Genomic DNA, 11,481 nt, shown 5'->3' with positions numbered 1-11,481 from the left:
ATAATAAAAGCACCCACTCAAATGTATTCCAGCATTTCACCATGCAGGAAATCAACATGTTAACTGTTGGGTAAGTAAACTCCTTTAGTGAAGACCTCAGAATGGAGCTTCTCTGGCTATCTCCATGCCTATGTATGAGCAGTATGACAAAATGGTTGAAAACCTGGGTCCTAGCATCAGATGGACATGAGTTTGAGTCCCAGCACTGCCACTTACTAGCTCTATGGCTTTGGGCAAGTTACTTTACCTCCCTAAACCAGCATGGCCAGGACACCACAAAACAGAGTAGACACTGGCCATAGTGCCACCGCGGCCTCCTGGAGGCTGCATTGTGGGAAAAGGGAGCGTTCACAGTGGAAGGGTCAGCTGAGACCACGAAGAGACATTCAGGGGACTCAGCGCAGCATTATTTACCAACTGGTATGGAGGTATTTCAAGATTTTAGTCATCAGTTTGGCTGTACTGGTGCACACAAATTGAGTGTCATTATAATGCCAAATCCATCTTGGCTTTGAACTTCTTGCTAGCTTCTGGTTTTTTTCTGGCATATTCTGATATATCCCCACTACTCTGATTGGGCTCTCAGATAGGAGAGGGGGATGTTTTGCAACTGGCTGAGCAGTCTCAGTGCTTAGTAACAGGGCCTTCAGTTTTCAGCTAAGCAGCAGTCCCATTGGCTCTGGGATTTTGCTGGCAGGCATCTCCTGGAACCAGTGTTCTGCAGGGCTTGTTGGGGAAGTGGTGCTCTCAGCTAAAGGGGTCCAGTGTTTCAGAAGCCGTGGCTGCTCCGCCTCAGTGCTGCATTCCCTGGTTAGGCCTGGGACTTTGGTGCTCTCCTGGCTTTTTAATTTCCTGGTGACACGACACTCAGTGTTCCTCATCCCTGGGCACCTCCTCACCTCTAAGACAATCAGGAGGCCCGTGTAACTGCTGCCTGAGACTGCCGCCGCAGATTTCTATTCCAGCGACTGAAAGCTTTCTTCCAGGCCTGAGATGCTCGTTTGTGATTTCAATAATAGAATTTAGACTCTTAGTGTTTTCTCCATTGCCCAGGGCTGTCTGTGTCTATTAATGATGGCTCCAGTGAAATCCATGGCTTTTGCTGCACCTTATCTTTCTGCTTCCAGCATCATATTTTCCTGCTTCCTGAGAGACATGGAATCATCAGTGGTGTTCATCACCAGGCCCTGGGGGCAAGACCACACAGGTCCCAGAATCCCTGCAGTTTATCTTAATTAGGTGACATCTGGTGCTGCCTCCAGTGCACAGGTCCACCCTGGTCAGGCAGCCTGTTGCCATGCTGTGAGCCTGGGCTGTGCCCGGCCTTGTAGGCTTCTTGCAGTCACTAGTTCTGTGAGCCTTGGAGGCTCTTCCACGGGGGTGATGCTGACCCCTGGCAGTGAGGAGAGGGCCTTTCTGCAGTTCAGCCAAGAATGAAGGTGACTCAGGGGCTCAGCTCCCTCCTTCACTTCTTTTTTGTTTCCTTGAGGTTGTCCTTGGCCCTCACAGTACCTCTGTCTAGGCTTGGAGCTCTGGAAGTAGAGACAATCCTGGTCTTCTGCCCCCAAGGCCTCCTCTGTTAGCCAGAAGGATCCTGGCTATGCAGTGGAAATGACCTCGTGCAAAGACATCATCATATGCCCTTCTAGGGGCAATAATGCCACTGTCCCCTGATAAAGCAGTCACTGTGGGTGTCTGCCCTAGTCATTCCACACAGTCATACCATTCCTCCCTGGGACCAGCTTCGTGGAGACCTCTGACAATGCCAGCAGAAGCCCAGCCCAGCCCTTGTGGCCCAAATCATTGCTCATTTTGAGAACCACCTCTGCTTTCTCACTTTGTTCTCCTTCCTGGAATATCTTTCTGCATCTCTTACCCTGCCCCACACTGCACAGAACCCATTCAGACCCTGAGCTGAGTCCCCAGAAGGTCAAAGATCAAAAACCCCAGGGTGCTCTCCTCCCCCATTTCCTGCCACCATACCTCCAGGCTCCTGCCCCTCTCATGACACTTCTGGTTTTCTTTACAAAGTGCTTGCTCATGACTAGGATTCCTCCTAGAAGCCTGGCAACCAGTCCACACACAGATGTCTGCTCACCCGTTCCGTCTTCCTGGGGGCCAGCCATTGGTGCTTCTACCCTCCCTTCGGAGAGAGCCGGGGATGCTCAGCAAAAGAGGAGGCTGACTCATCAAGTGGTGAGAGTTCTCTGAAAGTGGTGAAGAAGGGGCCGCAGGGGCTCCTGCAGATGTGGAGGATCCGCTGATGCATTTCATGGGGAGGTCATCTCATCCTGGAAGCCCTTGCACAGCATCCAGTGATGGAGAGCTCATTACCTCCAAAGACAGCTCTGACTGGCCTTCCACTCACAATCCCATAGCTGGAGAAGTTTGCTGGTGCACATTTCAGCTCCTTCCTCTCCAAGCGTCACTTTGTCAGTACCCTTTGTCTCACACCAGACCTCCTGACACCTCCCACTTCACCCCAGGCAGCACCTCACCCTGGGGCTCAGCCTGGACAACCGCCTACCTCATCTATTGCACTTTCTTCCCCGAGAATTGGGGCCACAACAGTAGACACTGATGCTCTGCCCCGTTCCCCACCAGCAGAGCTGTTCAACAAGATGCAATAGCTGGGGGAGTGAGGGCGGTGGAAGTGAGGGTCTTGGCAGGCAGGAGCAACTGAACTTTGGCTCAAAGCAAGAGCAAAGGAAACACTGAGCAGGCAGCTACTAAAACTCCTCCCCGGGAAGAGCCTGCAGTGCCCCCTGCTGGCTCGAGGAGAGTTTGTATGCATGTTCAATTCACTCCCCTTGCTTCCTGGGCTGAGCCCTGATGACCACTCAGGTTAGAGAATCACAGGGGCAGGTAGGTCATCTTGTCCAGTGGTTTCAAAATGTGTAAAATTATAGATAGAGTTACTGGGGGCGATTTTGCATTTTGTCCATTTGACAGAGGCCTCTGAGCTGAAGGACACATGGGGAGTGAAATCCAGCCTCTATCCTGCTAACTAAGCTGTGTATCCCAGCATGAGACTGGGTCAGGCCAGAGGAGGGGCTGTCTTTTTGTTCTTCATTCACCTAGACAGTGTCCTTTTGTAATCTGCACAAAGGTGCCATACATACCAGCAGCAGCACTGACATAGAACGCTTCCTTCTAAGAGGGCGATCTTAAAGAACCAAGCTTCTTTGGCTAAAAGGGAGCTTGAAAACCAAAAGATGGGGAAACTGGGGCCCATGAAGGGGAGGGATTACCCAAAGTCATGCAGTTAATTCCAGGACAGAGCTTAGAAGCCAGATCTACTCTCTCCCATAGCAGTGTTCTTTCCACCACATTGAGTTAGTTTTCATTCTAAGTCCCTTTTGAGAAATCTGGCTTCTCTGACCCTCCCTCTCTCAGACCCATTAACTTCCCCCTGAAATCCAGCTACTCTGCACAATCCTACTGTCCTACTCAGGACCATGGCACAGAATTTGCCCTAAAGGAGGGATGTTGAGAATGCCAGTTCCGTCTGCATAATTTCCTACAAGTACATCACTCATAGGGATGCGGGCAATCAGGCAGAAGCACAGAACAGTGAGAAACTAGAGGGATCTACCAGAGGACGTGTCGAAGTATTTCAGGGAGCCTGGAGCAATGTGGATCAGTAAAGCTGGTGGTTCAGCTACTGTGCAGATGGGGCCTGCTTTGCAGGTGCAGTCCGTCGGGGTGTCTGTGCCACGCCATAAGGCACATGGGCGGCCACGGTGCCCATCTCCTGAGCGCCAGCCACATGGAACATCTGGTCATCGAAGAAGATGTGTGGGCGGATCTTCTCTAGGAGGGGGCCCTTGGGCGCTCCAGCGAGGAACAGGGCTTCATCTGTCTCCAGGCCCCAGCTGCGCAGGGTCTTGAGAGCCCGGGCCCCAGAACTGGCTGCACTGCGTGCTGTCACCAAGTAGGTACGAATTGGGCACTCCAGCCGTAGGCCTTTGGAGTAGAACTTCTTCTGCAGCCTACCCAGTGCCTCCAGAAAGCCCTTTAAGGGGCCCTATGAGAAGGCAAGGGGAACACTGTTAGCTCTACCACCTCCCAAATACTTGCCCCTTGCTCTCTCTAAAGCACTAGTGTCTTGTTTGGTGTTAAAAGTTCAGGATCCCTAAATCTTTCGGTTAGTTCTGCTCATGCCTGCTTATGCTGCTGTGTGCGCCAGTGGGGCTCCAGTCAGGGGAACTGTGTTATTGCATACTGGTGCAGGGTCAGAATAACTCTCAGGGCAACTGTTGATATGTATCCTCCATCCATATGCCCATCAAGGTATACAGATGTCTGTCCTGAAGCTCTGTAAGTGTGGCCTTTTGTGCCCATCAACAGGGAGGATATTAAAACTAGTAACTATGGCAATGGGCACCCTTCAATCAGAATGGACTCCAGCTGTAAACAGCTGGAGAAGATGGGCAAATGTGTAACTGTTGAGTATCAACCATGCCCATCTGGCACCCAGGTGGCTCAGGGTGTCATCCTCAAGCTCTCTAGGGTCAGGGAAAGAATTTATTCTCTACAGTGCCCAGAACAATGAAGCTTCCTGAGGATGTGAGAATAAAAAGGCAGACGACAATGAAGAAAACTGCTTATTTCCAAAGCAGCTAGAAATAAACAAAAGGGGGCTCCTCGTCTTGGAGACCTCTTGCTTGCTAGGTGAACTGGAATAAGCAGTGGTCTCCTGGGCCTCTGCTTACCACTTAGTAGGATAACTCTCCTGCCCTGGATTCTCAAGGATTTCAGAGGCAACTCACAAGAACAGATGTGAACTGAATATTTAGGAGCCACAACTGAAACCTGCTGAGCTCTTGGAGCGGGGGGCTCTGAGATTATTGAGCATGCAGATTTTTGTTAAAAGCTCAAATAGGAGCTCCCAGCAGAGCTGGAGAGTCCAAAAGCCCCAATTCCAGGGAATTTCCACCAAGCTCTAGGGTATATTCTGTTCTGAGAGACACTGAGCAGTTTGAGGGTGAGTGAGTGTCCCTATGCCCCCAGCTAAGGGATGGATGGCAGGAGGTGTCCCAAAGCAAATGGTCTGCCCCAGATGCCACACCCAGCTGGATCTCCCTGCCCCAGTGAGGTGTCCCAGTCCAGCAGTTCGTTTCCTCCTGTTTCCAGGGAGGGAAACAGGCTTCTTAAGAGGGTGGGCATGCTCTCAGAGGGGTGGGGGATCTCAGGGGAGGAAGTGAGGGTTCCAGAGAGACGATGGGAGCTTCAGAGAAACAGAATGAGGCCTTCAGAGCAGGGCAGGGACTTCAGAGAACGGGGGGATGTAGAGAATGGGGACATCAGGCAGGGAAAGGAGGCCTCAGAAATGGGGATTTGAGCTGCAGAGAGTGGGTATGGGCTTAGAGAATGGAGGCTTCAAAGTGGGGTTCGGACTTCAGTGAGGGGATGTGGGCTCAACAAAGTGGGTGGAAGCTCATTGATGGGGGGCCAGTGGTCAAGTGAGAGGGTTGACGGGACCGGGCTGGAATCTGGGCTGAGCCTGGGGTTTGTTTGGTTCCAGGCTGGGAGTGCAGGCCAAGGGCGGATCTGGGGAGCTGCCTTGTTCCTCTCAGGGGTTCTGGCTCTATATGGAGCACCTGAGCCAGAGGTTTGTTCTCGTGGGCCTTCTCATGCTCGAAGAATCGGTCCAGCCCGTGGGCCTTGACGATGCGCTCCGACTCATCCGAGAAGAGCACAGCGTCCCCGTCGAAGGCCACGCGCAGCTGACTCTGGGACACAACCACGTCCTTGCTGGGGCTGAAGATGGTGGCAGCTGCGATCCCTAGGCAGAGAGAGGCAAGCATTATCTGCCTTCAGGCTGGGCAGTAGGGCCAGAGCGGGTTAACTTAGGCTGTCCTTGCCCCATCTGCCTCATACAGGACTCAGGGCAAGGCTGATAAAAACTAATATTTAAAACACGTAAAAACTGGTAGTGCATGGATCCTGGCCACGAAGAGGGCAGCAGCAGTGGCTCTGAAGCAGATCTCTAGGGCCCTTGCCTTGCCAGGTTACCCTGTTGGTTATTGCTTTGTGGAAAAGTCTGGGAGGAGTCCCGGGGGGGAGGAGGGCACTCAGGACTCAGGGCAGGAACTATTTACCAACCAGTGTGAAGGAATTTCAATACTTAGACCCCTAGTAAGATCATGCTGCTGTGGACCAGCCAAACATGAGTCCCACTGGCCACTGCCTTCCTGCCAGGGGTGCTTTACAACCCCTGCTGTAGACCTACATTGGGGCTGGAAGGAGCCCCAACTCTGGCTTAGCCTCAGTCACTCCCTCACCATTGGTTCTAGCAAGTCACTCACCTTCTCTGGACCACTGTAAAATTAAGGGCCTCTCACCTCTGGGGCTGAAACCATAGGCTGCAATCGGGTGAGGTGAGTACGGGCACCGTCAGTCTACAGCCACAATGACACCCAGGTATGCCCTACTGGCAGCTGTTCAGGGTTCCAGAAAACAACCTAGGTGGCCCTGGGAGACAGCACAAGTGATGGCTAGTTGTGTGCACAAACTCTCTGCAACCCCGGGCTCCTCCAGGGATCCAAGGATGCCTCTCAGGGGTTCAGGCTCCAGGCTAGAGCTGCACTAGATGGCAGAAAGCCAGTGCTGGAGGCTGGAGACCTGGGCTGCTAGCTGAGCCCATTCCCTAGTCTCCATCTCTTCAAAGACCACTTCAGCCCAACTCTTTGAGAACTGAGGATCACAGAGGCTGGGCTTAGGTGAGCTTTGGGAGGAGTGAGCAGTGCTACCCGCACACAACTTCACTAGCCTGAGGATGCTACAAGCAGGGCCAGTGCCAGGCATCAAGCCAAGCACCTTCTCAGCTCCGCCAGCACTGGAACCAAGATGATCCAGAACCACCCCTACCCTCAGCAGGGCCTCCCCGTGGACCATTTTCTTGCTCCTTAGCCTGAGGTCAAGTTACGAACACACAGAGGCACACCTACATGCCAGTGTCAAGGCCCCAACCAGAGGGTGTGACATCTGTCTAGAAAAATGGCTCCTGGTTCCTGGTTAAAGAAAGCCTCGTAGGAGCTCCAAAGCAGCTCAGGGGAGTGAGTTATCGGGGGAGAGAGACCAGGCTTCCAGGCAGCAGGCAACATGAAAGAGGAAGAGAAAAGTGAATATATTGTTGGTTGATAAAGAAACTTGCCACTAGTGTTCAGCTTAACGAGCCCTCTCAGGCAGGTGGCCAGTCCTTTCTCCTGTACGGGCCTGTTTTCTCCCACCTGCAATAGGATACGCACCTCGTTGGGAGGACTGAGAATATGGATACCACCCAAAACTGCCCCTGGAAAGACACACATACTATCCTGGCTAACATGGTGGAACCCCGTCTCTACTAAAAACACAAAAATTAGCCGGACATGGTGGCGGACGCCTATAGTCCCAGCTACTCGGAGGCTGAAGGGGGAGAATGGCGTGAACCCAGGAGGCAGAGCTTGCAGTGAGCCGAGATCACGCCACTGCACTCCAGCCTGGGAGATAGAGTGAGATTCCGTCTCAAAAATAAAAAAATCAAAATAAAAAAATAAAAAAAATAAAGAAGACACACATAGAGGGACATTCTCTTTGTCAGTACTTGCATCTGGGTCTCCTAAACTCCCCTAAGCACTGGCCAGCCCAGCTGCTGGAGATGATGGCCATTCCCCAGACCCTACCATTCAGGCTGGACTAGATACGAATCCTCCTCCCCATTGGCCCAGGACAGGGCAGAGGCTGCCTTTGGTTCTACAGGAATCAGAACTCCTTCTGACTTGGAGAAATCATGGAAGAAAGTAGCTGTCTGGGCTGTAGAGAGGGTTTCCATGGAAACAGAAAGCTGGGTGATGCTGAGTAGTAAAAGCATCCATGACACAGTAGGGCCAGAAGTAGGAAGATGGAATGGGTAGGGCCTTGCTTTCAGAACTTATAGGACAGATTATAAGAATTAAGGAAAGTATCGGGTAGCCTTGCCTTCTAGTTACCATGGCAACTCCCAGCACCTGCTCAGAACTTTAGGACCAGGCCTTCCACCTCAGGGACCCCTTTGCTGCACTCCCCATATTCTCCCTCCTCACTTGGACTTACCTTCATCAATGGCTTCTCGCACTTTTTCCGCATCGGCTGACAAGTAGAGGTTGGTGTGATAGGCCTTGAGATAGCAGATGGGGCTGTTCCCGCCTGTCATGCAGAACCTCTCGATGAACAGGTCTGGGAAGGAGGTAAAGGACCCAGATGAGGCCAGGGTCAACCCTGGGCTTCTCTCTGTGTCCAGTGGACGCCATCCTAGTTCTGGGTGTGGTACGGCAGCACAGAGTGTCTCTGTGTGATTTTAGGCCAGTGTTCCCCTCCGAGCCCCTCCATCCTTCATGAAGTGCGGACAATCACATCTCTAGAGCAATTGCCCAACTCACAGGGACAGCCTCTTGTCAAGGAATCACAGTGCTACATGCTTGTGTGACCCCGCCTCCTAGTCATAGCTGATTGGATAAGAGCAGACACCTGACCCAAGCTGAGCCAATCTGATTACCTAGGCTGCCAGTCCGCTGGTCCTCATGACTGCAAAGGTTGTCAAGTATTTGTTGGTTGATAAACCGGCTGCTGCTCTGAGCCCATTTAAGTTACCCGTCACTCTCGCAGCCCCTTACCCAGGACCTCCGTCCTCCCCAGAGTCCACAACAGAAGGTGGTAATGCCTAGTATGGCAGGGGTCCTTCAGAGCCCTGCTTCAGCACTATAGGGAGAGTCCGTCCTGATTACGCAGTGTGGATGTCACACAGGTGTTTAAACATTTTTAATATCAATCCTGCTCCCAGCAATTTGAAATTAGGATTTAAAAATGCCTACTAGACTCTTTTGGTTGCTAAAAACCAGGCCTTGTAAACCTATAAATACAGGTGTATTCTTTTTTTTTTTTTTTTTTTTTTTAACAGAGTCTCGCTCTGCCTGCCGCTCAGGCTGGAGTGCAGTGGCGTGATTTCGGCTCACTGCAAGCTCTGCCTCCCGGGTTCATGCCATCCTCCTGCCTCAGCCTCTCGAGTAACTGGGGCTACAGGTGCCCACCACCACACCCGGCTAATTTTTTTGTATTTTTAGTAGGGACAGGGTTTCACCGTGTTAGCCAGGGTGGTCGCAATCTCCTGACTTCGTGATCTGCACGCCTCGGCCTCCCAAAGTGCTGGGATTACAGGCGCGAGCCACCGAGCCCCGCCAGGTGTATTATTTTTCTGTCTCTCTCTCTCTCCCCAAAGTGGATCTCCCCTCCCCTCCCCTCCCCTCCCCTCTCCTCTCCTCTTCTCTCCAGTGATTCTCATGGCTCAGCCTCCTGAGTAGCTGGGATTACAGGTGTGCACCACCACGCCAGGCTAATTTTTGTATTTTTAGTAGAGACAGGGTTTTACCATATTAGCCAAGCTGGTCTTGACCTCCTGACCTCAACTGTTCCACCTGCCCTGGCCTCCCAAAGTGCTGGGATTACAGGAATGAGCCACCGCGCCTGGCCCGGTTTTCTTGAATATGGTTTTTATTTAGGAAAAGCAGAGAAATCCAATTTCAGGGGAGAGAGGAAAAAAAAAAGAGCAAACTTGCTAGAGAAGCACAAATAAATGTTCATGTGGCCTGAAGAAAAGAAGATCCTGGGAGAGATTTCCAGTACTTGGATTCAGGCCTTTGTAGGCCCAATTTTATTTCCTGTCCTCTGAAAGACACCCCTGTAACCTAATAAGAAATTCTCCTGGGCTTAAGCTAGCTCTGGAGGGTCTATTATTTTTAACCTTGAGTTTAGACTAAGACGCAAAGCCCTTTCACTCTGACAGCTGCACCTGATTCTCCCAGCAACCTTGTGAGACCTGTTAGCCCCATTACTGTTAGAGAAACTGAGGCAGGGAGGCAGTAAGTGTCCCACCTAATCACACTGAGAGTGGGGTGTGCTGGAGCTGACTTGGACAGGCTTGCAAGAGCCCACAGTTAAACACTCAGAAATTTTGTGAGCCATTTGTATTGTTCAACCACTGATAGCTTGAAACCAGTCCTGGTGGAAATATTTACACCCTGAAAACTAGCAACACTACAAATCAGGGTTTTGTTTGTTTGTTTAAAGAGGGAATTTACCAGCACACACTGGGCTTGGGGTTCCGGTCAGTACAACTCCATCCTGCAGAGGTGTGGCCCCATCCCTGGGGGTCTGGTAGGGGTGTCCCAGGGCAAACCCCCCATTCTCATGCTCATGCTCACCATAGTGGTTGATACTGTTGATGAGGCGGACACCCACTTGAGCATGGTTGTTGGTCATGAGGACAATGTCGAAGACGTCCTCGCTATCGGGGTACAGCTCCCGCAGCCGCCTGTTCACAGCCTCCAGAGCCTGGAAGGGAGAGGGCATCCCCCAGCTTAGACCCCCAAGGATTGATACCTGAAGTTGGTGGCCAAGGATCCAATGAGGGGAGGTGAGGAGCCATGCTTGGGATGAGATCAGTGCGCATGAACTACCTTCTCCTAATGCAAGTTGCTTACCGCTCAGGGGTACCTAGCTGGAGAGAGTCGGGGCTGAAATCCAGCCGGCATTCCACTCACCAAGCTGGTTACCAGGCGTGGGGCTGCTTTCTTCCAGAGGGTGGACGAATTTTCTTCCCAAAAGGCTCTGTCACCTAGCCAAGCTGTGCACCCGTGTGGTTACATCTGCCCAGAGGGGCCCTTTTTCCTTACTCAAATACCTGTGGGAGTGCTTTGTTCTAATCCCCACAAAGGCGCTGTATGAGCTAGTGGTGGAACTGCCCCCTCACCTTCACGAAGGGGAAGGCAGGGCCGGGACTGAAGGGCTCGTTCTCATGTTCCAGCTGGTAGCGCACGTACTCCTCCACGCCCTGCTCCGTGTAGATCCGCTGCTCCTCGTCCATGCGAAACAAGGCTCGGGAGGACACAGCGATGGTGACTGCATTCTGAGGCTTGGGCTGCAGAGGTATGGGAGAGGGGGTTGTCACTGAGATGACTGCCCCTGAGGCAGGCTTACATGTATGAGTCTCCCTGGGTAGTGGGGACATGGAGAAGACCCAGACCCAGCCTGTACCCTAAAGAGGCCCAGCTTGAGCAGTTGTGGACTTAGGTCAGGATCCCATCTATGATGGACCCAGATGTGGGTTGAGAGAAGTGCTAGCTCCCTTGCTGGAAGCACAATCTGATGGAGGGAGGACCATGCCCTTGGAAGTTTGCAATCTAGTCGGGCATCTGGACACAACAAAAAAACGAAGCCAATATATGTGGCCAAAGTATGACTGATGCTGGCGATGATCTCAGATGGTTTCCATTATAAAATAAGAGCTGCATGCCCTTAGGAAGAAATGGTGTCCATAAATATGACAATTTATATAAAAAAATGTATCTCCAGCCCAGATCTGTCTCCTGAGCTCCAGATTCATACATCCATCTAACCGCCCCAGTTGACTAACAGCCTCTCAAAGTTAACATTCCCAAGGCTGAATTCCCATCACCTTCTCCC

At 51.9% G+C, this 11,481-nt stretch overlaps 1 protein-coding gene across 1 annotated transcript in view; it reads right to left on the bottom strand.

The window, feature by feature from the left end:
* Nucleotides 1–3,661: 3,661 nt before the first annotated feature.
* The window catches only part of NT5C1A (5'-nucleotidase, cytosolic IA), a 23,330-nt gene continuing 15,510 nt past the window's right edge, over nt 3,662–11,481 (bottom strand). Inside the window, exons 4-6 of the mRNA XM_011977674.1 lie at nt 8,077–8,199; nt 5,604–5,788; nt 3,662–4,027 (exon numbers count right to left, since the gene is read on the bottom strand). Of these exons, the coding sequence (XP_011833064.1) occupies nt 3,662–4,027; nt 5,604–5,788; nt 8,077–8,199 (674 nt within the window). The remainder of the gene's footprint in view (nt 4,028–5,603; nt 5,789–8,076; nt 8,200–11,481) is intronic.

The sequence above is a fragment of the Mandrillus leucophaeus genome, unplaced genomic scaffold, assembly GCF_000951045.1.
Source record: "Mandrillus leucophaeus isolate KB7577 unplaced genomic scaffold, Mleu.le_1.0 Scaffold182, whole genome shotgun sequence".
Taxonomy (NCBI): domain Eukaryota; kingdom Metazoa; phylum Chordata; class Mammalia; order Primates; family Cercopithecidae; genus Mandrillus; species Mandrillus leucophaeus.
Note: the sequence above shows the minus strand (reverse complement) of the source record. Positions and strands in the feature narration are given on the sequence as shown.